At 53.4% G+C, this 27,892-nt stretch overlaps 1 protein-coding gene across 4 annotated transcripts; it reads left to right on the forward strand.

Moving 5' to 3' along the window:
* The first annotated feature begins 1,575 nt into the window (after positions 1–1,575).
* SARDH (sarcosine dehydrogenase) lies at positions 1,576–27,773 on the forward strand. 4 transcript variants are annotated; one of them, XM_054084025.1, is made up of 22 exons: positions 1,576–1,952; positions 2,025–2,134; positions 2,899–3,220; positions 4,208–4,386; positions 4,900–5,079; positions 5,675–5,798; positions 5,996–6,096; positions 7,462–7,566; positions 8,008–8,137; positions 10,323–10,409; positions 10,523–10,613; positions 13,669–13,810; positions 15,434–15,517; positions 16,002–16,115; positions 16,633–16,771; positions 17,339–17,452; positions 18,968–19,115; positions 19,467–19,560; positions 23,856–24,018; positions 24,616–24,784; positions 25,207–25,342; positions 27,464–27,773. In XM_054084025.1, the coding sequence occupies exons 3-22, from the start codon at positions 2,905–2,907 to the stop codon at positions 27,587–27,589; spliced, it is 2,742 nt and encodes a 913-aa protein (XP_053940000.1). In that variant the 5' UTR covers positions 1,576–1,952; positions 2,025–2,134; positions 2,899–2,904; the 3' UTR covers positions 27,590–27,773. The 4 variants fall into 4 exon arrangements, with proteins under 4 accessions (XP_053940000.1, XP_053940001.1, XP_053940003.1 ...); XM_054084026.1 differs by having other exon boundaries at positions 2,028–2,134; XM_054084028.1 differs by lacking the exons at positions 1,576–1,952; positions 2,025–2,134 and adding an exon at positions 2,558–2,582.
* The last annotated feature ends 119 nt before the right edge of the window (positions 27,774–27,892 follow it).

The following is a 27,892-nucleotide window of genomic DNA, read 5'->3' on the forward strand; positions in this document are numbered from 1 at the left end:
TTTCAGTTGGAAGGGACGTCAAAGTTCATCCAATTCCCGCCCGCTTGCCATGGGCAGGGACACCTCCCACTGGATCAGGGGCTCCGAGCCCTATCCAACCTAACCTTCAACACCTGAGGGATGGGGCAGCCACCACTGCTCTGGGCAATCCGTACCAGGGCCTCCCCACCCTCACAGTAGAACGTTTCTTCCTAAGGTCTCATCTACATCTCCCCTCTTTCAGCTTAAATTCAGTGGTCCAAACTGCTGTGCAATCTAGATGGGGAAACTGAGGCAGGGGATTCCCAGGAGCAGAACTCGGAAAAGCTCTGCCCAGCAAGATCAAGCCTGCTTTTGGGTTGGGATTGAGCCATCTTTCACTTTGAGGTCGCATTCTGGTAATTCTTAAGACCTAATTCAAGCTGTGGTGCAGGGAAGAGCGCCGCCAGCTCTGTACACGTACCTGTGTGGGCTCTGCTGGTGATGGTGCGTGTTTGCAGCCTGGTGCATGCGATGCTGAGCCGTGGGTCTGCAGCACGCCTCGTTAATTCATTCCTGCATTAGCCATAATTTCTGTGACCTAGAAAACTCCAGCTGGCGCACGTAGACCACAGCATGCCTTTATTTTATAATTCATCTAAGAATTATATGGAAAAGATTGAACTGGCTTAAGCTTCCTCCGAGTTGGACTGACCCTCATTGCTGCTCTGGAGCTGCATCGGTGTCCGGGATTAGGAGGAATTGAAGTCACCATCGCTTTCTTTGCTGTCCATCCTGAACTTGAACAGCTTGGGCTGATGAATTCACACCTGAGCTTGTACTGTCTTAGGTCTGGTCTAACCCAAAGGTCATATTTATAATTAAGTACACACTGATGAAACTGTTCTGGCCCATCAAACAGAATCACCCCACCGCAAACAGGAGTTTAAACTTGTTTGCATCTCTATGGTTAAAATAATTAGTCTGTGGAAAATAGGAATTGGGGCTCTGTCTTTAGAACTTGGAAACTGGTTTTATCTTTGGGAGAGTAAGAGAAATGCTGCCTGACACAAGGGCTGATGCTGGAAGAAGGGAACCCCTCTGCTTCACTCCACACCCTTCCCAAACTGGAAGAATTTGGATGCAAACTGGGTACGGCGGTGTGTTCAACGTGCGAAAGCAGATGCATGGGACAGTGGGGAGCAGTGGGGGGCACTTCCCAGGCTCACGATGCTATTGAATGCTAAAAAGCCCCCTCAAAACACCATCCCTGGGCTGCTCCCGCTGCAGCCTGGGGCTCCGTGGGGCCGGGGGCTGTTTCGCTCTGCTCTGAGCAGGCGATGCTGCCTGGGGGACACAATGGGGATCCAGATGCTGCTTAGACCTCAACCCCACCCTCCTCCAGCCAAACCTTGACTCCACCCCGACCCCTGCTTCTCCGAGATATCCCAACCAGGGATATCTCAGAGAAGATATCCCAACCAGGCCCTGCAGAGCCTCTCTAAAGAACTTGCATCGCCTGCGTATCCTGCCCAAACACGTCCTAATTTCAGCGGTGAGTCCTGGGCAGGAGGAACAATAAACCTTCAGGTTGCAGGATCTGAATAAAACAATTATTTTCCTACCTCTTCTAAATTAAATTTTTCGGTGTTCCCACCTTCACTCCGAGCTGTCAGGTCTGGCTTGGGGTACATTTAAATTTATTTTAATTCTGCTCTCAAAAAGCAACGTCGGGGCACGCCAGCAAGAGGGTCAGATGGTGCCTTTCCTCGCCGTGTTTGCTTTCTGGCATCCAGCTGACGGCTCCAGCCAGCGCCGAGCGAGCCCGGGAGGCTGCGAGCCCCCACTGGCCCCAGCTGGGCTGTTTGTTCTCTGCTGGGCACCGAGCCGGGAGAAAAACCAGTATTTTCCTCTCTGTTTTGAATTTCTCCGCTCTTCTTGAATTTTCTTCTTTGTTGAGAAGCAGCAGAGCCCCGAGAAGGGGTAAGAGGGAGGTAAGCCCCTATTTCTTGGCTGCCTGGTCTGGCTCTGCTCGCTTCTGGCGCTGGTTAATGTTTTTTTTGCAGCAGGGGCTGAAGGGACGATAGTGAACAGAAGAGAAGGAGAGCATCGGAGGAAGACAGCGGCCCCAGAGCCATCACAAGAGGGAAAGCCAAGCCCAGAGGGAACCTCGCCGGTGAGTGGAGCGTGGCAAGTCTTGGCTGGTGGGAACTGCCGTGGGCTGCCCGAGAAACCCCTGTGGCGGTTGTGGGATTTCCCGAGCGGGAGTTGGCAGCTTTGTTGGGCTATTGGGGGGCCAGCGGATGTTTTGGAGGCCACGTGGCAGCAAATGGGGGTCTCGGTGGGGCGAGCTCTGGGGCAGCCGCCGGCCGTGGGTCGTGGCTTGCATGGGAGGGGGTGACGCTGGCCTGCGAGACCCCTCTGCACCCCTTCCTGTGCACCCGGAGCAAGCCCCGAGCCACATTCCCAGCTGGGAGCTGGGGGTGCAGGGGCTGGGGTGTCTGCAGGCAGGATCTGTCCCTGTGTGTCCGTCACCCCCCCCAGCAGCCATTGCACCACCCTCTTTGATAAGGAGCAAACCTTGTGCCTTCATTGTGGCCAAACATGTTACTCCTGAATACAAGGTGGGGGAAGCGGTTTCCGCAGGCGTGAGCGAGCACAGGCTGTGCGTTTCCAAGCCCCTTTCCTACTGGGGCCCCTCTGAAGGGTGTTCTGGAGCCACACACACGTGCAGTGGGGATCCCATTTCCCTGCTGGAAAGGGTCTCAGCAGACTACAAACTGCTCAGCCCTGAGATGCTGCTACCACTAAAATTGCAGTGACCCCCCCGGGCTGGCTGGGGATCCCCTGCCCACGCCAGCGGGGTGTTTTGGGGCAGGGGGGTTGGAACTAGATGATCTTTAAGGTCTCTTCCAACCCAAACTATTCTATGATTTGCAGGTGGAGATGTCCTACGTGAGCTGTGCCTTGCGGGCGGCCGTGCCCCACCACCTGCCAGCCCCCTGGAGAAGCCCCCGGCCCTTCAGCAGCGTGACGGGCCCCACGGCGAAGAAGAGCGTCCCGTACCAGAAGACGCTGAAGGAGGAAGGCTCTGGGAGCAGGGAGCCCAGCCAGCCCCTACCGCCCTCGGCCGAGGTGGTGGTGGTCGGAGGGGGCAGCTTGGGTTGCCAGACCACCTACCACCTGGCCAAGCAGGGGGTCACCAACGTGGTGCTGCTGGAGAGGGATCGCCTGACCTCGGGGACCACCTGGCACACGGCCGGTGAGGTGGTGGGCATGGGGTGGGACTGGTGGGTATGGCGATGCCCACAGCCTGGGATGTGCTTTTGTCCATGGAGCGGATCCGTTGTGTAGGCTGGCTCTAAGCGTGCCAGAGAGGTTGGCTTTAAATGCAGAGAATTTTAGGGTTTCTGTTTTTTTTTTCCTTTTGGTGTAACTTTTTGTTAAGAAAATATCCCCCAAGTTTTCTATTTTTTTTAAAAAATGGAGTTTTATATGGCTAAAGGAAAAGCAAACTGTTTCTTTCCCCGCTTTTTCTTCTGGACTGGAGCATTTCTCTTCTGAGGAATGAGTCTGTTTAGCTTTGAGAAGAGAAGACTTGGAGCGGATCTTATCAATGCTGATCAGCATCAAAAAGGCAGGGGGTGGGAGGATGGGGCCAGACTCTTCTCAGTGATGCCCAATGACAGGACAAGGGGCAACGGGCACAAACTGAAGCAGGGGAAGTTCCACCTGAACGCGAGGAAAAACTTCTTTTCTGTGAGGTTGATGGAGCACAGGACCAGGCTGCCCAGGGAGGGTGTGGAGTCTCCTTCTCTGGAGATACTCAAACCCACCTGCACGTGCTCCTGTGCCACCTGCTCGAGGTGACTCTGCTTTAGAAAGGGAATTGGACTGGATGAGCTCCAGAGGGCACATCCAACCCTGGCCATTCTGTGATTCTTTAAGCCGGCTTTCTTTGGCAGAGAGGAGGCAGCTTGGAGAGGTTAATTCAGTAAGCTTTTGGAGGGATTTGTCTCTTGTGGAGTACTTTGCTCCAGCAACCCTTTTTTTTCTCCATTCATTTAATGTAAACTGAAATTCATGATTTGTAGCACTCCGACGTCGCCACGAGATGGAGCGAGAGCCCTGGCAGCTTGGTCACACCACGAGTGGGAGAGCAGAATCCCCTCTGCATCCCCCTTTGGGTGATGGAGGGGCGGTGGAACCCCTTGTCCCACCCGTGGGCTGTGTGTATCCCCCTCCCCAGGTCTGCTGTGGCAGCTGCGTCCCAGCGATGTGGAAGTGGAGCTGTTGGCGCACACGCGAGACGTGGTCAGCCGGGAGCTGCCGGCGGAGACGGGGCTGCACACGGGCTGGGTGGAGAACGGGGGGCTCTTCATCGCTTCCAACAAGCAGCGCCTCGACGAGTACAAGAGGCTCATGTCGGTAGGGAGAAGCCCCTCGGTGTTGCCCCGTCTGGGTGGGCTGCAGGAGGTGGCGTTTATCTCCTGCCCATGGCAGCAGGGCTGGGGGTTCCGAGGGCAGCAGAGGTTCTGCGTTTCCAAATGGCATCTCCATCTCTGCCTTCTCAACTGGAGAGCTGCAAGGAGGCTGGGATATGCTTCCAGGGCAGCCTCCTGGCTTCTGTAAGGCTGCTGTAATCGGGCAAAATGCTGGCAAAGTAGGCAAAATTAAATCCAGCTCTGGGTTTTTGCCCTTTAAGGTAGCAGCAGCACCCTTTTTCCAGCTGCACAAGTAGCTTGTGTAGGAGTATGGGGCCATGTTCCCCCAAATCCATGCACACCATCCCACTCCACGCTGGAATTTGGGCTTGCCTTGGGGCAGCATTTGCCTCATCTGGGAACTAAGTCCTTGGGGACTCCTCCTCCTCCAGCAGCAAGTGATGAGCAAAGCTTTTGCTGCCTGCCTGAGCTCCCTCTTTTCTTGTCTGATCGGCAGCTGGGGAAGGCGTATGGCGTGGAGTCCTACGTCCTGACCCCATCGCAGACCAAGGACCTGTACCCGCTGATGAACATCGATGACCTGTACGGCACTCTGTACGTCCCCAAGGATGGCACCATGGATCCAGCTGGTACCTGCTCAACTCTCGCCAGAGCAGCAACTGCCAGAGGCGCTACGGTAGTTCCTAATTAGTAATTACTTATTAGTGCCTGTTGAACTTGGGAAGAGACTTCATCTTCCCCCTCTTCTACTTTCCCACTGGAGCACAGCTGCTATTGCGACATCGTGTCTTTGCCCAGAAAGGATGTTGTCCTGTTCAGCTTTGGTGACTGTTTGGGTCACAGTGTCAAAGCTGGCAGGAACCATGAGATCCAGGGAAAGCACAGGATGAAAAAAAGACTTTTAGGAGCAAGACAAGGCGGTGCCCAAGGCAGGTTCCTCGCGAGAGCAGAGGTTTCAGCGTCGGGTAACAATCCACTTCTCAAGGCAGACATTGCCAGCCTGTCCTCGGTGCGTTGCTTAGCTCACGCGCGTGTAAATAATAAACGTCTGCAGCCACTGGTGCACAGAGCAGGGATTGAAACCTGCAATTAAGAGAGGTACATTATTCCGAGCAGTAACAGTAATAGCTGTTGGGAAGGGAGATGGCCAGTGCTAGACCGCTGTTTGGATTCACCTTCCCCAGAGTTGAGTGGTAGGTGTCAGGCAAGCCAGGTTGTCCCATGGTCCTTGTGTCCTTGCTGTGATTCTCCTGTCCTTCTTCTGCCACCAGATAATAGAAAACTGCCCGGTCACCGGCATCCAGGTCAAAACTGATGATTTTGGTGTGAAGAGGGTGTCCGCTGTGGAGACAGCCCATGGGACCATCCAGACTCCCTGTGTGGTGAACTGTGCAGGTACAGGGTGCAAAGCGTGGTAGGGAGGGTGGGGGACCAGGGCTGTGGCTGCAGGGCAGGGGGTGGCTTTGCATCCCTTGAGCTGGAGGGTCCGCTTCAGTCCTTGTCCCCTCCCTCTGGCTGTAACGCCAGCCCAGGTGGTGGAGAGGTGCAGGGAGGGTGGAGAGGTGCTCAGTGCGGGGCTGCTGTCTCTGCAGGCGTGTGGGCGCGAGCCCTGGGCCGGCTGGCTGGCGTCCGCGTGCCGCTGGTGGGGATGCATCACGCCTACGTGGTGACCGAACGCATCGAGGGCATTCAGGTCAGTCCTGCGTGGCTGCAGATGGGCTCCTCTGCTCCAGAGGCGCCTGCCCCCCCGGCACATGGCAGGGTGAGATGGGACAGAGCCCTTTGGTATCCCTGGACCTGCAGGATGTCTCCCCCCACTCTCATTCTGCCTTCTGCACTGCCAGGCAAAGCGCACACCCAGCAGCTTCTCCTCCTAGCAGGACTATCAGACTGCATTTCATAGAGTCATATTTAGTATTTAACAATGTTATGACTAGCAGGATAATTTTCTTCAATTATTATAAGGTCTGTGATGTGTTTGGTGTGTGATAGCAGCGTTCACAGAGATGCCAATCACTTTCTGAACGAGCCCCATTCCCTGGCAGGTAGAGGTGTAGCTCTCCAAGCATTTCTAAGTTGTCTCAAGAAATCTCTTCCTGACATCCAGCGGTGAAGAGTTCTTCGGGAGTTGAAGGACGTTCCCTCCACTCAGTCACCAGGACTTTGAGGTTGACACATTATTTAGTTTCCATCCCTCTGACGCAGATCTGACTTTTTAGTCCGAGGTGCCTCATTTTAAAAAGCGCTGGAGTCTGCGATTACTTTCATATCCCCTTAACTCTGCTATGCCTACAAACACAGTGGGGAAGAAACTTTACAGAGGAGATGCTGCAGCTTGCAGACCCCAGTGCCTCCTGTTCAGTCCAGATAATTCCATTTGTGAACGTAAAACGCGATAGGTCCTACACCAATGCTTCATGCTCTCTAAATGTTTCTCTATCCATTATTCAAGAGAACAAATCCCTCATTCCTTGCGCACTGCCGCCCAAGTGTTGTGCTCTTGCATCCTCCTGCCGCAGTGGGTAGCAGAAGAGTGATACTTTCCAAGCTGGGATCAACCACAGTGGCTGCTCCTGCTCCTCCCAGCATCTCTGGTGCTGTAATTACTCATTTGGTGCTGCCTGTGCCTCGGAGGAGCAGCCAGAGGACGGAGATGCTGCTTCCCTTGGTGGCTGTGCACATGCAAATCCTCCTGGCAGCACTGGAGTTGGCTGGCTGCTAATTAGGCAGGATTTGCACAAGGCTTTGCTTCCAGCTTGGGTTGCTGGGCTCGGAGCTGTTGAACAGGCATCGCTGCCTGCAGAAACCACTTTGCCCAGGGTTTGGCCAGGTTTGCTGGAGCTGACCTGGATGCTTTCCTCTTGGCGAAATGCACGCGCTCAGATTTCAGGGCTGTGAGAACATCCACAAAGCCAGCACCGCTCCCCTCCTTGGTGGGTCACTCGCTGCGGTTGCTCTGCCCCATCTCATCCTGCTCAGCCTCCCCGGGGCACAGCCAGGGTCTCCCTGCAGCTCCTGCCCCCGTCTCACCCCTTCACTCCCCCTCCCTGTTTTTCAGAACATGCCAAATGTTCGTGATCACGATGCCTCGGTGTATCTCCGTCTCCAAGGCGATGCCCTTTCTGTGGGTGGATATGAGTCAAACCCCATCTTCTGGGAGGAGGTGAGTAGTGCCAGGAGGTTTTCCAGGGGAATGAGGCAGGTTGTCAGGAAAGCCACCTCAGCCTCTGGTTTCTGTGGGTACCAACTTCCACGTGGCCTGTGGGGAAAGCACAGGAGACCCTTTGGGTCTGTCTGTGGTGTGGATACGAGATGCACAGGCAGCAGGAATGAGATGAAAAGACTGGGCGGGGGGGGGGGGATTTAGAGGCCACTGTGCAGTTCCTGCCTTGCTGCATCATCCCTTTATCCAGCTGCAGGCGCCTTAACTTGAGCTCTGCCCCATGCATTTGCCTTGGCTGAGCTGTTCATGGAAACCCAAAGAGATCCGAGTCTGCAAAGCAGCCTTGATTTTCTACAGCCTCCAGGGCTGCCAGAGCTAAGAAGTTCTTACGCAATCCGCTGTCTTCTAATTTTTGTCCCAATTCCTGTTTCCCACCTTCAGGTATCTGAAAAATTTGCTTTTGGCCTCTTTGATCTGGACTGGGATGTTTTCATGCAACACATTGAAGGGGCCATCAACAGAGTGCCGGTGTTGGAGAAAACGGGCATCAAATCCACCGTCTGCGGGCCAGGTAATGCGGCTGTGGTGGCACCGTAGTGGCTGTGTTCCTTCAAGGATCTTGCTGGAGGCAAGGGGAAACTTCATATCCTGCGAGAAGAAAAACTGAACGCAGAGAAAACAGCTGTGGTGAGGCTGCAGTGGTGTCATCTTCCAAGGGGTGGCATCCCAGGCTCAGTCTAGGTAGAGAAATACCTAAGGTCCAAACTAGGGGGTGGCCAGCGCGGATTTACAGCTGATGTTGCAGCCACTGGGAATTAAGGGACAGATATTTTTCAAGCATTGTTTAACGGAGTGTTATACTATTATTTTTACTACTTGCTTCTGGGGCCAATGGCATGGGATTTACCCAGTTTACATCCCAGACTGCCTGGCATGGAGTTAATGGCAATGGCACTGCTGCAGGATGGTCCAAGTGGCAGCTGGGGGTGATGCCAGCCACCGAACCCGAGCCCTGCACACTTGGCTTGGACTTGAAATGTGCCGCGTGCTAAAAAAAAAAATCCCTTTTTTCTGAAGCACTTAAAGGGAAACCCTCGGGGCCCCTGGGGAGGGAGCAGTGCTGTACAAGAGCTCATCTCCTATCCTGTAGCTGATAGAACATGACACATACAAGGTGGAGACCTTGGCCCTGGGTACCGCGGTTTTGATTAAACTGCTGTGTCAGCAGAGCTGGTGGCCTCCGGTGGGGAGCTGGGTTCTTATACATCTTCCTAATGCTTGCAGTGTAATTTCCAAAGGGTCAGCAATCCTCCTTTTCTATATCTTGATTTAAACCTGCAGTTAGTTTGCTTGCGACAGCCGAGTCACACGACACCGAAGCAAATAGCAAACGCTTGTCTTTTCTGCTGCGCAGTAAATATTTCACTGCCAGAACAGCTACTGTGCTGTGCTCCAGGGACAGGGGATGAAAGCAGACTGAATTGCGGTGGTTTAAGCTGTTTCTGCTCCAGCTGCTGGTCCAGACCTGCAGCCGAGCTGGTGAAGGTCCCGTGTGAGCACTCAGCATCATTCCTCAGGGTGAAGTCAGCGGGGCTGGTGTGCTCCACCGGTGAAGGGGAAGCGCTTCAGGTGCTGTTCCGTCATCTCAGTGACTTTGTAGCCTGGTCTATCGATATAGAGATACTTGAATGTGAGAAGCTGCTTTGGTTAAAGTGGAAATATATTATTCTGACCCTCCTCTTGCCTTCTCCTGAGCACAGAGATCGTGGAACACAAGCTGGGCATTGCTGGAAGTGGAAAGACCAGGCTAAATGCTGCCTTCCCTCTCTCTTTTCTCATGATGAACCATCGTGATGAACCATCATGAAACAGAGAGGAGGATTGCATCTTGCTCGGTTCTCCTGAGTGGGGTTTTGCACAGAGGCCATAGTTGAAAGCTATATGGGGAGCAGCAGCTGCCAGCATGAGACAACATTAGCACGAGGAGCCTTGGGCAATATCAGCAGCAATCCTTTCGCTGAATAAAGTAGCTTAAATTAATGAAATTTCCCAGCAGGAATAGATGAAGGTGAAATATAGCAATGAAAATGAAATATAGCCCAGATGTTGAAGTGGCAAATGAACAAGTGCAGCCGCCTTGATGGGAGAAAGAAAGAGGCTGCTTCAGCTGCCGCAGCTCCTCATTCATGTTCTGATTGGGGATGCATTCTGCTCCACAAATTTTCATTCTAAACCCTAACTCCGAGGCACTCTTCTTGCTGTGCTGGCTTGCATCAGGGGCTGCTGAGCTCCCCAGAGGTGCAGAGGGCACAGTTACCCCAAGCCCAGATTCTGGAGAGCGCAGGGACAGACTGTGCGATGCACAGGGCTGCAAAGGAGCTGCCTTCTGCCTCCAGCGGTGTGCGTGTATATGTGTGCTAGTGCATGCACGTATACTCATGCAAGCTTCCAAAGCAAATATATATAGATATATGTTTGTATATTTGTTTTGGGAGCCTGCAGAAGGCACCTGTGTGGTGCTGGACATCCCAGTCCCAAGGCTGCCTTCCATTTGGTCTCTGCTCCCCTGACACTGTTGGAGAGATGCCTAACCTCGGATGCTGAGAAGCGCTTGCTGTCAGTCCAATCCTGACCCCAATGATCTCTCCAGGAGCAGGAGCAGGTCAAGCTGTAGGAACCCTGCTCCTAAAATGTAAAATGTGTCCCAAAAATACCTGTCCTGGCCTTGCTGGCACGTCCCCATCTCTGTCTTGCAGAGTCATTCACGGCTGATCACAAGCCGCTCATGGGGGAAGCCCCAGAGGTCCGAGGCTTCTTCCTTGGCTGTGGCTTCAACAGTGCTGGTAAGAGGAACGTAAAGGGATCATCCCGTGGGCATCATATCCTGGGCAGAGCCCAGCATGCACACCTGCGCTGGGCTTCCTGGCCTCAGCTGGGTTCTTGTCTCTTCCATCAGGGATGATGCTGGGAGGTGGCTGCGGGAGGGAGCTGGCTCACTGGATCATCCACGGGCGGCCAGAGAAGGACATGTACGGCTACGACATCAGGCAAGTCACCCAGGCTGCCCCAAGGTTCCTGCGGACTCCTTTGCTGATACCGTTTGTTCTTGGGTCATCCTTGGGGATGGGTTCTGAGGCAGGGCTGGATGCTGGCATCAGGAGTGGGTGTCGTTCAGCGCCTGTGCCGCAGCCTGTGTCCCTCTGAGGAGCTGGAATCAATTACGCTCGATGGCTTTAATGAATTTACATGTGGGGTTTTATCTCGTTTGCCTCATTCTGCTTCTACGCAAACAGCTTCCATCAGACACAAGGAGATTGTGGTGATGGGAAAGGACAGGGTAATTACGTTTGGGTTTTGTTGTTGTTCAATTAGTGCCATGCCTAATCCTCTAAGTTAATAATCGAGGGTGATGATTTCAACAGGAGAAAGATTAGCTTTCCCCAGCGTCTGCAGCACGACATGGGCCAGGAGTTTTCACCGTGCAGATGTTGGCTCTGTAATTGCTTTCCACTTGCTCAATTGTATTTGATTTGGTCTGGGTTTTTTTTTTTATAGGGATGCGAGTGACAGCAACCACCTTGTCAGGGACAAAGCTTTTAAAATCCTGTTGCTTTGGTCGCAAAGCTGGTAAACACCCCATTAACTCGGGCTGGGAGGAGAGGGGAGTCGGTGCTGGTGTCAGTGGGAGGTGCCTCCAGCAGCCTCCGTCCACCAGCCCTGCAGCACGGGCAGCAGTGGGCCGAGCCTGGAAGCAGAAATCCCTGAGCTGAGCGGGGCCATCATTAGACAGGCAGGTTTATAGAATCATTAAGTTTGCAGATGACACTAAGCTGGGAGGAAGTGTGGATCTGCTGGAGGGTAGGGAGGCTCTGCAAAGGGATCTGAACAGGCTGGACTGCTGGGCCGAGACCAATGGGATGAGGTTTAACAAGGCCAAATGCCGGGTCCTGCACTTGGGGCACAACAACCCTATGCAGTGCTATAGACTGGGGGAAGAGTGGCTGGAGAGCTGCACGGAGGAGAAGGACCTGGGGGTGCTGGTTGACAGCGACTGAACATGAGCCAACAGTGTGCCCAGGTGGCCGAGAAGGCCAATGGCATCTTGGCTTGGATCAGAACCGGTGTGACCAGCAGATCCAGGGAGGTTATTCTCCCTCTGTACTCGGCACTGGTGAGACCGCACCTCGAATACTGTGTTCAGTTCTGGGCCCCTCACCACAAGAAGGATGTTGAGGCTCTGGAGCGTGTCCAGAGAAGAGCAACGAAGCTGGTGAGGGGGCTGGAGAACAAGTCTGACGAGGAGCGGCTGAGAGAGCTGGGGTTGTTTAGCCTGGAGAAGAGGAGGCTGAGGGGAGACCTTATTGCTCTCTACAACTGCCTGAAAGGAGGTTGTGGAGAGGAGGGAGCTGGCCTCTTCTCCCAAGTGACAGGGGACAGGACAAGAGGGAATGACCTGAAGCTCCGTCAGGGGAGGTTCAGGTTAGATATCAGAAAAAAATTCTTCACAGAAAGAGTCATTGGGCACTGGAACAGCTGCCCAGGGAGGGGGTCGAGTCGCCTTCCCTGGAGGTGTTTAAGGAACGGGTGGATAAAGTGCTGAGGGACATGGTGTAGGTAGTGTTAGGAATGGTTGGACTCGATGATCCAGTGGGTCCTTTCCAACCTGGTGATTCTGTGAAAAGACCTCTAAGATCATTGAGTCCAACAACCAACACAATACCAACAGGCCTAATAAACCATGTCCCCAAGTGCCACAACTCCATGTTGTCTGAACCGCTCCAGGGGTGGTGGTGACTCCCCCACTGCCCTGGGCAGCCTCTGCCAGGGCTTCACCACTCTTTCAGTAACGAAATTTTTCCTAATAGCCAATCTAAACCTCCCCTGGTGCAACTTTAGGCCGTTTCCTCTCTCCCTAGAAGGCTGGCACATCCGCAGCCGTTGCAGGGCTAACCTGCACTGTTGAAGACCAGCCCTGCTCAGAGAGTGTCCAGGGGCTTTCCAGCATCTGGATTACTCAAGCATCCCCTGTATTCCATCTGCCTCATCATCAAACTGATGTCAGTCCTAGTTTGGTTTTTTTTTTTAGCCTTTTGGTGGTGATTACTAAGCTTCTCTTTAAATAACTTTTCCGCACATGGAAATATTTATCCACTCAAAACACTTGTAAATATTTCATCTGACAGCTGTTGCTCCTCTTGCCGCTGTCAAAAATTCAGCACGTTGAGAAAGGAGCCGGTGACGTGCCATGTGTCACCTGCTGCTCTGCCATGCCAGCAGGAGAGGCAGCTGCCTGCACGCCGAGCTCACGGCTGCTTTGGGGGAGCATCGCTTGTGTTGCATCGCTTGCACCACTGCTGGGCTCAGTCCTGTGCCTCTGCCTCTCCACTGCACCCGGAGAGCAGGCAGGGAAGCTGCAAGTATTGTTTTCAAAGGCCCTAAGAGATGGCATTTTGTCTTGCCTTTCGCCTGCTGCCTGCCTCCCTTTCTCCAACCCTGGGAAAAGTGCCACCGATGCCCAGCGCTGCTCTCCATGAGTTACAGGGCTCCGGTAATCACAACCCAAACATGTGCTGAGCTGGCACATTCCTTCAAGGAGAAAAGATGAATATATGTCAAACAAATTTAAAATGCTTTGCGTTTTATTTATATTTCAGCCTAGGGAGAATTGGATGGAAAATGTATGGAATGTCAAAGGCTCTTTCCCCCATCAGGGCTGCATTTAAACCTGGCCGTGTGCGAGGCATGCTCTAAGGTCAGCCTCGCGCTGAAGCAGAGCAGAATTAACCTCAAAGTTCCTCCTCTTCTATTTTTTTCCTCCCAGCAGGGCTTTATTCTGCTCCTAGTTGCTCTGGAGTTGGATGTGCCTGGAGCAGGGCTGGAGTGACTGCCTGGCTCCGTGGGCAGCGCTGCGGCATGGCCAGCCCCGAGCCCCGCTTGGTTCCTTTGCTGCCCTAACTGTGAAAAATGACACAAGAATAGCTATTTTACACCACAGCACCTGCATTCACATCTGGGTCTGGGCAAGAAGGCCATGCCCAGGGGAGAAGGCACACCTTGAGTGCGTGGGCTCGTCTGGACGGCCACTCTCTCCCTGCCTTCCAGGAGGTTTCACCACTCTCTCACCGACAACAACCGCTGGATCCGGGAACGAAGCCATGAGTCCTATGCGAAGAACTACTCCGTCGTCTTCCCCCACGATGAGCCACTGGCGGGGCGCAACATGAGGAAGGACCCCTTGCATGAGGTGAGGATGCGCACCGTGACCTGGGCTGCCCTGTACGGGGTGGTGGGAGACCCTCACCCTTGCAGCAAAAAAGAGGTGGCAAGGGTTGACTACAGCCATATCACTTTTCAAAGGAGTGTGCCACATCCTTGCTCCTATCCACCCATCCTCGGAAGATCCTTGCTGGCTCCCAAAGCTCATCAGATGCACACTGTGAGGCTACTGGGGCCGTGGTAGAGGTGTCAAGCGTTCCCCTAAGATTTAACCTAGCAGAGATGGCTTAAGGGCGTGGTGATGATCACTGGACAAGGGAAAAGTGGGGAGGAAGTCTCAGAAGCTTATTTCCTTCACTGCCAGTCCAGCTCAGGGGCAGTGGTGCGGGCTGTGGGCTTCTGGATGCCCTTTGTGATCTCCTGCCCTCCGGCTCATCGTGACTCACTGACAGCTCACCAGCAGCTTTATTCTTCCCAAAATAGTGCTTTGCAGTGTGGAGCGAAGTCAGGGCACGAGGAGGGATGTGGGGAGTATTTGTGCATCCGTGGAGGTGATTTTGCTGGCGCATCCTAATTCCCCGCTGGTTTTGCTCCCTGTAGCTGCCAGGCAGAGCTGCTCCTGCCTTCATCAGCTGCTTCCTTTCACAAATCTCTGTAGCTGAACACTTCCAAGATGCAGCACTTGAGGAAAAAAAGAAAACACCCCGGTTTCCAGTGGGTGGCTGCAGCTGCTGCGGCTCAGAGCCCTCCAAACCACCCAGTGCTCTCAAGATGCTCAGGGTGACCTGGGACCGGTGCCTCATCCCACCCCATCACCTCCAGCTCCAGCAAGGAGCGACCACGTTTCTCCAGCCCATTTCTGCTCATCGCTAATTCATATCACACCGTGCCTCTTCCGATGGAGAGCAGAGGCTCAAGCAGTAAAACAGACATCTCTCCCTGCCGTCCCCCGGTGTTTAGTTGACAGCTCAGTTGTTTTCTGTCACTGAGGATGCAATTTATTTTTTAATAGTGTGTCTAATAAGCGATGCCCATTTGACTGACAGCCTGGTATTTATACATGCAGCTCCAGAGCATGTGCTGTGTTTTATAAATAGGCACTGAATCATTTCTGAAACGTTCAACAAAATCTATTCTTTTTTCCGAACCGAGGCACCAAACGAAAATATCTTAATGGATCCCTAATTAATTGCATGCAGAGAGATTTTCCTGAGAGCGCAGAGGAGGGATGAGAAGGTTGCTCTGTAAATCTTGAATGTTATTGTATAATTACTCTTGTAAACATCAGGGAGACTCTTGCTTTCTGGATTCAGCATCTCTTGGTCAGTAATTCATGCACCGTAGCATAAGCTTTGATGGGATGCACTGCTGGGCTGCCAGGCTCCTGCCCATTGGATGTTGTTGAGGCAAATACCTTTCCTGGGGGGACAGAAATATCAGTCAATTTGCAGGCAGCTGGGGTTTGCCACTATTCTAAAAGATGAACTGCAGAGCAGATTTTGGCTGCTGGTAGCCAAAGCCAAGGGGTCACAAACAAGGCTTTGAGTATGCACTCAAGGAGGGCTACTTGGATGCTGCTCAAAACGCAGGAAAAGGTTGGTTTGGTTTTTTTAAATGACTTGTTCCCATTTTTCTGGCTTCACTTATGTAGGAGCTGCTGCGACAGGGCTGTGTTTTCCAGGAGCGCCATGGCTGGGAGAGGCCAGGCTGGTTCAGTCCTAGGGGAGCAGCCCCGGTAAGCTCTGCGCGTGTTCCAAGTGGGGTTCAGTTTGGAGGGTACCAGCCTTGCCTGTGCATGCAGGGCGTAAACAGCGTGTGCAGAATGTGTAATGTGCTGCAGGCCTATGCATGCCCTCAAGAAGAGTCTGTAAAAGCTGCTGGGCTTTAATTCACAATGACAGCGGTGAAAGGGAGATCGGTGTGTGCGTGTTGTGTGTCTGTCTGCCTGTTCCTCTGTAACAGATAGCATCTACTTGTAACACCCTAGAATTATACGTACTGATCTCACTTCCATATACTGAAGAGTGCAGCAAGCAGGGATGCTGGAGTGGGGGCTCGTCACCGTGGGCAGGGATGCTTTAGCGGGGGACCCATCACTGCGTCCTAGTCCTGCATGGACCCATTGTCCCAACGTAGAGTGAATGCACCCGAGAGCAGCCCCTTGGTTTCGGCTTCCCAGCATCTTCCTCGCTAGCCCCATCCTCCTGCTTCTTCCCCAGGTCCTGGATTACGACTACTATGGAGCGTATGGCCAGAAACGCCACAGGGACTACACCTACAACCAGCTGCTGGGGGAGGAGTACACCTTCGACTTCCCCCCACACCATGACATCGTGAGTGCAGGGGAACAGCAGCCCCTGCCCAAACCTCTGGGCACATCTGGAGCTGCGGGTGGGGTTAAAGGCAGCAGAGCCCATACCGTGTTGACACTTTGGGTGGAGTTGGTGAAGCTCAGAGAGGGGGAACTGATGAGCTTTGCCTAAAACTAGGGAAAATGTATGGCCCATGCTTGGAAACCCCAGCAGAGAAGCCAGGAGAATTCTACTGCTGCTTTCCCAAATGAAAGAGTTGAGACTAGATTGGGGCGAAAACCCAATCTGATAAAATTTAAGTATTATTATTGATAACTCACTGTATTAGTGAGGGAAGGAATGATGTTGACCATACAGAAAGGCCTTGCTTCATTTAATATCTGTTTTTTCAGGAGCATTTTGAAGCCTTACAGCCTTTAAAGGCACCAGACAATTATCCTGGTATTGTTTTTCATTACATAAATGGTTCTAATATGCGTCTCCCTTTGTAGAGTGAGAGTACGGCCCCACTTCAGTGGCGTGTTTGCTTTAATTGTAGATCAAGAATGAATGCTTAACGTGCAGAAATGCTCTGGCGCTCTTCGACATGTCGTATTTTGGGAAATTCTACCTGGTTGGTCCTGAAGCAACCAAAGCAGCAAACTGGCTCTTTACTGCTGATGTGAGCAAAGCACCAGGTACCGGCTCAGCTCTCTGATTTCGTCTGCACGCTGCTCTGGGAAATCACATCTTACACCAAAACAAACTGGGTGGGACCCGAATTGGAGGGATGCAAAGTTGGAGGGAGGGATGCCTCAGGCACGTGCCAGGTTCTTATGTTGGGCAGGGGGAGGTTTTACCACCTTCCCTGTCCGCATTGGAGGTTGGATTCTGCTCTCATTTATGCAGAGGCAAATGTGCTCTGAGCTGGGGAGGGGGATGCGTGGCCCTTTGGCTCCAGCTGTGGCTCACAGCTAGAGATACGGTGGGTACTGAAGTAAATCAACTGCAATCATTGCCAGCTGTGATTTGCACAGGGAGAAGCTTCCTCCTTCTCTAGGGCTGGGAGGCAGTGTCAGCTCCTCACACAGATCTCAATGGGAAATAGCCAAGCTCCTGTCTCCCTCTCGGTGCTGGGACATCCAGGGTTGGTCAGGGTGTACCGAGGCACTGGCATATTCCCCACTACCCATCTCACTCTGCTGGGACGGCAGCTCTGTGCCAGGGTCTGCTGATGGGCAGCGCTGCCCATCTCCTTCCCCCAGGCTCGACTGTGTACACCTGCATGCTGAACAAGCGGGGCGGCGTGGAGAGTGACCTGACCGTCAGCCGGATCAGCCCTGGGGACCCGGCCTCCCCCTTGGCCCCCACCTTCGAAGGTAAAAGCCCTGAGCACAGGGATGCTGGAGGCAGGTGCGTTTCTGCAGCTGCCGCGGGGCTGGGGGTCTCGCCAGCTGGGTTCACCCTCCTGCAGTTCAGCTCCCAGATGCTCTCGCTGCTTTTTACATTTGCGTCAATGCATGTTAAGACTGTTCCAGCCCCAGAAAGCCACGGGGACAGGTTCAGTCTGCCAGCATCTCTTCCATCCCTGCCAAGCTCAGGGGGCTGCAGGCGTGGGAGTGATTGCATTTACCTAATGGCAGGCACCTGGCTTTTTCCACTTCCACCCCTCGGTCCCTGTAACCCAGTTATTCCCCTTGTCCCTGGGGGCCTGCACTGCTCACCAGCGTTATTGGGTTTGTCCAGCCCCGGCTGACAGCTCTGACCTCTCCCCCAAACCCTTATCGCTGCAATAAAGAGGAATTGAAACAGAGCAGAGCATCCAGCCCAGAGGGCAGAAATGGCATTAGGCAGCAGCAGCAGCAGAGGAGGGGGTTGATTTCAGCCCCATCAGCGCTGCCAAACCTCATGCCGTGTGGCACTGGGTTCTACCAGAGCTGCCACCAAAGGGAGGTCTGCGCTGGGATGCTCAGTGCCGGTGGAGCCCCATCCCCATGCAGTGGTGTTGCTGGGAAGGGAGCAGTCCTGCAGCAGGAGCAGCCCCTGCGGTGGTGGGTGTTGCAGGGGTGGTCGCTGCCTTTGCTCCGCGCTGGCTGCATACCAGTGAACTCTTCCCTCCCTGCGGAGAATCCTGCATCCCCCTCGTCTGGGACACTCGTGGCAGGCAGAAGGGTGGTGGGAAACGGATGGCAGAGCTGGAGGGTTTGTCGGGGGATGGAGGAGTTTAATCGCAGCAAAGTCTATTCTTCCAATTACAGTAGGTGGCTGCACTTATTATCGTTATGACAGATTATCAGAGAGCAATTTTGTAGTGGCAGGAAGACAGAGTGAAGATTGATTATATATTAATAAGCTCTCAATCCCCATCTCCAGGGACTTTTCCACCCAGAATTACTGATGAGATGAAATTCCTCCTTGTGAACAGCGCAGCCCCTACCCGGTCGCTGCAGCCCTCTCTGCTCTGACCTGTAGTTGCTGTCTCTGCACTTTGGTACCCGTTCTGTAGTGGGACAAAAGAGCAGATGCTTTTGTTCTTGATCGTAAAGGACAAAAACTATTTTCTCTTCCCATGATGCTCACACTCTCAGGCTCCTCCAGGACTCAAACAACTTTTTTAACCTTCCCTTCTTTCAGGTTTTAATGAGCCTTTGGTATTCACTGTGCTGAGCGCCACTAAAGGCAGCGTGGCTGTTAGCAGCCCCCAAATCTCTCCCCTGCTCCCAGCACTGTATAACCCCCACCTTTCTTGACAGTCTACCCCAGGCTGTGCAAGCTGGAGAGCTTTCAGGGCTGCAGCTCAGCCTTTGGAGAGCAAAACCAGCCCTGAGCCAAGCTGGGCATCGCCCCCAGCTCAATGCTCTTGATCCTGAAAGGCTGCCGGGGGTGTCTTCCAGGGGATGGCTACTACCTGGCTATCGGCGGGGCCGTGGCTCAGCACAACTGGTCACACATCACTGCTGTGCTGCAGGACATGAAGCTCCAGTGCAAACTCCTTGACTGCTCAGAGGAGTTGGGCATGATGAGCATCCAGGGCCCTCTGAGGTGAGTTTGGGGAGAGTGTCCTGGCCCCCTCGTTTCACCCTGACCATGGAGGGATGGAAGGGAAGGATGGAGGGAGGGATGCCTCTGATGTAGGCCAGGTCTTTGTGTCAGGCAAGCACAGGTTTGAGCCCCACAGCACCAGATGATGATCTGGCTGGAGCGACACTCTGTTGGGCAATTGGCATTTCTTTTGCAGCTCTCCCAACGTGGCATATCACCCATGTCATCTCCCCTTTGGAGAGAGAAGTCTATCTTGCCAACAAGATGAGAAAACAAGTTGTAATGATAACCCTCAGAGAAGGCTGGCGAGCTATGTCCTTTCAGCACAACCACTTTGCTTTTTTTTCACAGCCGTGTCGTCCTCCAAGAAGTGCTCGACACTGACCTCAGCAACGAGGCCTTCCCCTTCTCCACCCACAAACTTGTCACGGCTGCAGGATGCAAGGTAGGATGGGGACAGCCCTCTGTTCTGGGATGTCCCCAGATGTCTCCGTATTCCCCCTCCCTGGAAGTGTTAAAGGCCAGGTTGGAGGGGGCTTTGAGCGCCCTGATCCAGTGGGAAGTGTCCTTGCCCATGGCAGGGGATTGGAAATGGATGGGCTTTAAGGCCCCTTCCGACCCAAACCATTCTGTGATTCTATAGAGTCTGTTCGGTGGGGTGACCACCTGCCAGCCTCTGCAGCCAAGCATCCTTTGCAAGAGAACCCATCTGCCTCCACGTTGCTGCAGAGTGCAGCTGGGAGGTTTTCTTGAGGATTTTTGGTGGCAAAAGCCAAAAACTGGCGTGTTGCCCCCTCCATTTGTTTGCCAGGTGCCAGCCTGCTCTCCCAGCCCACTTGGCAGTGTTGTAGCCCAGGCTGAGCCTGGGGTAGGGACATGGTGACTTATGGCTTTGTGATGCTGATGGAGGAACAAGGGATGTCTCCCACAGATCAGGGGCAAGCACTGGTGATAAAGAGATTTATACGGTGCTCTAGATCCACTCCTTTCCCCTTACTCATAAAAAATATAGGGATGATTTAATGTAAAGCATGTCAAGTACTGGTGGTAAGGGCTGGGCAGCCTGCGGAGCCGGTGTGTTTGATCACGGGAGAAGTCTGACAACCTTAAGCTTTCTGTACAAGCTCAGATCATCCTGCATTTGCCCAGACTTCAGGGCTCACGTCAGCAGTTATGCAAGAAAAGCACAGAAGCAGTAATTGTACATGCCAACACCTTGGGTTAAGCCTCTCGGAGTCAGAGCAAGGGGACGAGAAGCCTTTTGAGGGATGATGGTGGAAAACAGCACTGCTGCGTGGCTTGGGTGCCTAGTGGGGAGGGAGGGATGCCCAAGATAATCAGCCTTGGTTTCTTATTGATGTTTACACCATATGAAATATCCCTTCCGTTGCAAAAACACCCCTTTGGGAGAGAGGGTTGAGTTTGAACCCCTTCTTCCCATGGGAAAACTGGGCAGGCAGCAGTCCCAGGGCATCCCTCTGCGGCTCGGAGGAGCTGGCTGGCAGGAGGGACCGTGTCCGGTGTTTGTTCTGGCTCTCGGTCTGGTGTCTGATGGGAGACAAAAGGAGTGAAGGTGCAGCAGTAAATCTTATAAATGGCAGGAGGAAAACAGGGAGCTGGAGGCAGGCTGGATATTAGTGAAATTGGGTTAAGCTGCACACGGACACTTTTCATTGGGAATTAAAGTAGCTTTAATTCAAATGCAGCCGGCTGCTGAAGGGATTGCTGCTAAATCAAATTAAGGCTATTCGATTTGTGAGCAAGAGTCTAGCCAGGGTTTAGGGTTGTTTAACTAAGCCACAGATTTTGCCCGACTTGGATTAATTCTCCAAACCATCACCATGAGTGCGCCCAGTGCTCTGGGTACCGAAATCCCACAGGGTGTCCAGTGTCCCTTGCCAGAGAACAGAGGCATTCAAGACCCAAAGGCTGATCTGTTGTTGCAGGTTGTCCAACACATGATGTTTTAGTCTCCACTGGTGAGTTATAACCATCCCCACGTGCTCCCTCGTCACACCTGCAGTAACCTGATAACATCTCATAATAATCTACTTATCCCCCGAGAAAACGGTAGAAATGTTCCTATCTTCAAGAGCGTGATTAGTTAATTTGCATTTCCCTTCAAGTTTATAAAAAAATAATGCGCTCCTGTACGGAAGAAGTATCTGGTAGAAATGTTGTGGCTTATTTGAGTGTAAATACCCTGACTGTCAGAAAAAGGCTGTCCTGCCCAAGGTGTATGTGAGAACTCTGGGCTGGGAAGGACTCCCTGCCTCCTGCGAGGCAGCAGAGGGTTTCTCAGGACAGCAGATTGAAGCCTTCACTGATATTATCGCCTTCCAGGGGGACTAAACTGAACCCAATATCTTTTAAAAGTTATCACTGAGATTTCAAGGCATTTAACTCAGTAGTTGAACAAAATCAGCTGGAGTGAAAGGAGAGCTCCAGCAGAGTTAATGACTCTGGAAATTACCGCTTGGTTTGTGAGTTTATATATAGCATCTCTCATTGTATTGAACAGTAGAGAAAGGTCCCCCTTTGAATTTCACTGCTGGATACAGGGTAAAGTTCAGGTTTTCATTTTCTGGAATACTTAAAAGGCTTTTGAATTGCTGCTGAAAGACGTAGCAATTGATGCTATTTCCTAGCTCCCATTGAAATCTAACAGAAAAACCTGCTCCTGGAGGGATTCAGCAGAAAGCTGGCTGGAGTGGCTGAGCCCAGCCCTTCACATCCCCCTCGGTCTCCGTGGTGGGATGCACACCCCTGCCTGGGGTAGGCATGTCTGGGTGCATCTCCCAAGCCTGCCCGTGCCCAGCTATTGACTGGCACCCCAATTTTCCTAAGCTTACCTGTTTTCTATCATGCATTCCTCTGCCTCACCAGTCTTACAGGATGCTCATTCCCCCAGAGAAACAGTGATTTGAGGGGAAGTTTCTCCCAGGAGTAACTTGCCCCTCAAAGTAAAGCACACCTTAGCTGTGGCGCTGACTGTTGAGTTGCAGGCAGGGTTAATGAGCTGGGAGGTTGCCTGTCAGTCACCAGAGCATCCCCTGCTGCAACGAAGACGGTAGCTTGGCTTGCTGGCAGCAGTGGCTTGATCTCTGCTCCCTAATTTGTGCAGTGGTGAAAGCTTCTCTGTGCCCTTTGTGTCTCCGCCAGCCTCTGGGCTTTGCTGCAGGGCTGGGGCAGGGGCTGCATCCCTGGTACATCTTCTCTTAGGAGGCTTAACATAAATTCCCGATACCTATGGTGTTCCTTTCCCATTCCACTTTTATTGCAAAAGTTAAGGCATCTTAAGAGCTGCCTTAAATTCTGCTTAAGAACTTTATTTTTGCAGTGCTGTTAGAGAAGAGAGGTGCTGGGGGAAGCAAGGATGGATTTGGGTTCTCAGTGACCCCGGGCACCCCTTTGGTATCTCTCATGCTGTTGCTGCCTGTTTTGGGCAGAGGCTGCTGTTGTCTGTTGTTGTTTATACCTGAGATTAGAGAGCACAGCTGATACCAGCTCCTGGCTCTGTAAAAGCTCAGCAAATGGCAAGGTGCAGCTTCTGCCCCAACAACATCCAAAGCCCGCGTGGGCAAGACAGCCCCAGAGCTGCGGAGAGTGCCTGGCCAACAGGACCAGCCTGGAAGTTTCTTCCTAGCTGAAAACTACTTTGTTAAGACTGCAAATCACAATGTGATGTGAAACTCTTGAGTTAATCTCTTTCCCAAAGCAAGTTATGCATTCGAAGTTGATGTGCATCGGAAGGGATGAACCAGAGCAGTTTCTGTGGGGGAGGAAGCAGAGAAATCCAAAGGGATGGAGCAGAGGGAACTGGAGCTCAGACTCAAGGGGTATCTCCAGAGAATATGCCTAAGCTGGGGTGGCCCCAACTGGCCTGGAAAGCTTTGGGAATGCAGACTGTTTCAGTAGGGAAAATGGGAGGATGCAGGCAAGGCTCCTGGGCAAGAAGGGGGATTCCCAGCGTGACTGGGAGGCATGTGCTCCTGGGAGTGCCAGCAGACAGGGAGACCTCCGAGGACGAGGCTTCCTCTGAGAAGCACCAAGTCCCCTGTGCTGGTTTGCTTATTCCTCTTTGGAGCTTCATGTATTCCATGTGGCAGCAGAGAGTAACGCTTTGGGACACAACCTCCACTGGAGGAACCATGAGCATCCCCCTGGGGTGAATGAGGCACGGGTTGGGACACTGGGATCAGCCCCTGCCCAGGAGAGTAGGACCTTTGGGTGCCTTTGCCATGGGAGCCCATCCAAAGAGGGGGACATCCCTGGGGCCAGAAGGCATGAGGTGCCTCAAAGCAGGACAATCCAGCTGGGGATCACCTTTCCTATGTGATGGGTTGATTTGGGGCAATGTAGGGATAGGGGTACCTGTGGGCTTTCTTCTGGCATTGATGGATCAGCAGAGGGAGACAAAAGCCTGGCTGGAGCTGGAGCATCACATCTAACCCCAGCCTGGCTGGCTGTGACAGCCCTGGGATTGATGACCGGAGAATATTGAATGCAGCCACCTCCGCCCACTGACCAGCCTTCCTGGGCACTGACAATAGCTGGGTTTGAGCTCCAAAGCTTAGGCTGAGGAGAGTTGAGAAATTCAATTTAACCCTGGCTTCACTCCCTAGGGAGAGGTTCCCGTGCAAGCCAGCTTTCCCCCTACCACGGCGACACGTGGCTCCACAGCTTCTCCTACGCTGCACAGCCCATCCACAGGGATGTTTGACCTCTTGCATTTCACAGGTCCGTGCCATGAGGCTGTCGTTCGTCGGCGAGATGGGCTGGGAGCTGCACGTGCCCAGGGCAGACTGCGTGAAGGTTTACCGAGCGGTGATGCAGGCAGGTGCCCGGCACGGCATTATCAACGCTGGCTACAGAGCCATCGACAGCCTCAGCATCGAGAAAGGTTTCTTGCTTTCCTTACAGTAACACTCGCTTCTTTGCCTCCAGCTGGGGGACCAGGACGAATGAGTTTTTCCCAGCTTTGAGGGTGTGTTAGTGTGACTGGAAGTGTGGCACCTCCTGGTAGAGATCATAGAATAGTTTGGGTTGGAAGGGACCTTAAAGATCATCCAGTTCCAACCCTCCTGCCATGGGCAGGGGCACCTCCCACTGGATCAGGCTGTCCAAGGCCCATCCAACCTGGCCTGGAACACCTCCAGGGATGGGGCAGCCACAACTTCCCTGGACAACCTGGGCCAGGGCCTCACTTCTCTAAACAGTCTAAATCTGCCCCTCTCCAGTTTATACCCATTCCTGCGGTCCTCTCCCCACAAACCTTTATGAATAGCTCCTCTCAGAGATGATGCTGAACCCAGCAGCCCAAATGAGACTTCTCCAAAATGGGTTCCTCTGGAGGGTATCTTTGTCCAGGGTCAAGTGAATCCAGGGAAACAGAGTTGCCCAAGAGGTAGGAGTGATGTCTTGGTCTCCTGATGCCGGTCGCTCTGGACTTGCTGCTGTACCAGGGAGAGGCTGGGTGACCTATGCTTGCTCTCTGCAGGGTACAGGCACTGGCATGCAGACCTGCGCCCTGATGACACCCCCCTAGAAGCAGGCTTAGCCTTCACCTGCAAGCTCAAGTCTAGCATCCCCTTTCTGGGCCGGGAGGCTGTGGAGGCTCAGAAAGCCAAGGGCATCTTCCGCCGCCTCGTCTGCTTCACCACTGAGGAGTGAGTACCACTGCTGGGCTCTGCTCAGCCCTGGGCAGCAGCACCACCAGCCATCCCCATCCACCGCTGTGCCCAGGCACGCACGTGGAACTCAGTTGCAAGCCGGCTCGGCTGTTTTCCATGCTCTAATTCCATCTCTAATTTAAATCCCACCATGAATTCCCTGCTGGATGTTTAATGGGAGCTAGAAGCGATGTGACGGGGAGTGGGTTTATCTTGTTTCACCCAGAACAGCGGGAGATTTTGCAAATCGGGATGGAGGGGCTTTGCTGCTGCCTGGGACCAGCACGGGGAGGTTGATGAACCCGCGAGCAGCAGGAGCCCCAGTACATGGGCTGACCCAGGGCAGAGCTGGGGTGCAGTCCTCACAAGCCCCTCTGCCCTGTGAGGTCCTGACATGGGTGTCTGCCTTCACCTTGCAGGAAAGTGCCGATGTTTGGCCTGGAGGCGATCTGGCGCGATGGCAAGGTGGTTGGCCACATCCGCCGGGGAGATTTTGGATTTGCCATCGACAAAACCATCGCCTATGGCTACATCCGTGACCCCAACGGGGGCCCGGTGAGTACAGATCCTCTGCTACCGCCAACCCCCGGGGACGGCTGCGCACCCTTCCCCACAGCGGAGGCTCTTTGTAGTGCTTGTTTGGTTTTGGAACCATAGGCACAAGTTCATGCAAACCCTCTGTTGTCTGGGGAGCATGATAGGCTCCCCCCTCCATGCTTCCCCAAGGGGAAGGCTGGGGGATGAGGATGCCACAGCTCGGTGATGTGGTTGGTCTTACTAGCTGTTGCTCTGCAGGGCCCTGGTGATGCTCTCTGGCTCAAGCATTGCCTTGGAATTTAATTGCAAACGAGTATTTAATTGCAACAGTGAATTAACTTATGTTATAGGGAATGATGGCAAATAGGAGCACAGCAGGCTCCTAATTAACCCTGGGAGACTCCTGGATAGTAAATCAGATGCCCTCATTAAGCAGCTTGCTGTAGGCACAGGCCAAGGAGCTGGTGCGGGGACAGAGGGCTGTAGATGACATCCCTAGAGACCCTCTGTGTTGCAAACCACGACCAGTGCATAAACTCATGCTTTCATCCTCTTGCTTGCCTTTGCTTTTAGTCCTGCATCAGCTCGAGACTCCCAAGTCAAATCATCCTGTGTTCCAGCAGCACCCTCACCTCCTAGGGATCACCTTTAATGCCCATCATGAATGTTTCGCCTTGCCTTTCCTTTCTCCCTTTCCCACTCGCTCTCTCCTCCCTGTCACATCTCGCTGTCCCAGCCGCCCCCGCCTGCCCCAGGCAGTGTGACGGAGGCAGCAGGATGGAGGTGGTGGGGGGACAGTCCCCTCCTGCCTCTGGCGAGGTCCTGATGCGGCAGAGCGGTGCTGAGTGCATCCCCGCTGGGTACATCCATCGCACCGCTCTCCCCGCTCACGCACCTGCTGCAGGGAAAGCTTTGCCGTGGCAGCGCGCTGCGGGGCTGGCAGCAGGCAGCTGCCTGCTGGGCTTTGCGGGGGCCAGAATGGCAATGGTGGGGAGAAACACTGCCTGAAGGTGGTCACATCGTGGGGTCCCCAGCCCTGCCAGCTCCTTTGCGTGGCTGCTCTGGCTGACTGCAGCCAGGAAACAGCACTCATTAAGCAGATGTTAATGTGTAACCCTCATCTTTCTGCTCCTTGGGATAATTCCTGCTTGCTTTGGGCAGTGATTGCAGAAGGAGGGTGAGCTGTGCTGTAAAGAGGAAGGCAAGTGGCTTTGGGGACCTGCCCTGATGCCCTGCCACGTGCCATCCCCCTCAGGGATTGGTGCTGCACCCAGACCAAGCACCGACCCTTGGAGGAGGGCATGCAGAGCCCCTCTTTCCCAGCTCCCCAGCAATGGGATTCCCACCACGGCTGCTCCCAGCCTTGCTGTGTGGCCTTTCAATCAGCTTCCTTCCCAAGGATACAGTCCTTCAAGGACCGGGTGTGATGCTCCCCAGCTCTGGGGCTGAGGAAAGGGGGGCAGGATGGGGATGTCTCTGCAACATCAGGTCCAGAGAACGAGAGGAACAGGAGAGGAGCATGGGGAGGTGAAGTAAGACTTGTGTTTACTGTTGCTAAATCACTAATAATTTCTAGGTGATAAAAACACGCTGACACGGAGAACCCTTTCGCAGCAAGGGGGTGTCTCAGCTGCTGGCACTGCTTGGCACCAGGATGAGCCCCACCAGCAGAGGGGACAGTGCCAAGTGGTGACGTTCTGGCTGCTACTGTGGTCTCCTCCCGCAGTCAGGACCTGGCTCAGGGCAGTGGGGCTGACCCTGCTGGCATGTTCTCCCCACCCAGGCTGCCTGTTCTGGTCCCTCTGGAATGAGCTTTAGCAGCCTGGCTGTAAGTGCCACTGAAAAAAATCCACAGGAAAAGAAAAAAAAAAAAAAAAGAAAAGCAACTTCAAAAAAATTTAAATACTGTGTTCTTTTCAATTTTTTTTTTTCTTAGCTGAGTGCTTTTAAAAATGTATTTTCTTTCTGTGCATCCTCCTGGGACAGCAGAGCTGTGATTTCTGCAGAAAGCACATTTGCGGGGTGGTGTGGGAGCTCACCCAGTGATGGGGCTGGGGTGGCGGTGAGGGGCTGGTGCCCCACTGGTGCCTGAAAGGTGGCTGCACCTCATGGGGGTTTCACCGTGGTTCTGCCTTGCAGGTCTCTCTGGATTTTGTCAAGAGCGGCAGCTACGAGCTGGAGAGGATGGGAGTGACCTACCCTGCCCAAGCACACACCAAGTCCCCGTTTGACCCAGACAACAAGCGAGTGAAAGGCTTTTACTGAGAGTGCGGCAGTGCGGGGCCGGTGAGCGGGTGCTGTGGATGCCAGGATGGGGAGAGGGAAGATGCCATTAGGAGCTGCCAGCTGGATTCCCAGCCCCTGGGTGCCCCGGCTGGCTTCAGGGTCTGCTGAGAGAGCTGGGCAAACATCTGCATCAAGAAAATTTGGGTCCAATTAGAGGGGAAGAGGAGGAAGAGATTCCAAACAGTGCAAAGATTTTATTCCTACGTCTTCTAAATGAGGAAGAACACTACAGCAATAATTCTTCTCCATGGGTTAATTGGCCTGAAAATGGTGTTTTGCTCC

The sequence above is a fragment of the Cuculus canorus genome, chromosome 19 (genome assembly GCF_017976375.1).
Source record: "Cuculus canorus isolate bCucCan1 chromosome 19, bCucCan1.pri, whole genome shotgun sequence".
NCBI lineage: Eukaryota > Metazoa > Chordata > Aves > Cuculiformes > Cuculidae > Cuculus > Cuculus canorus.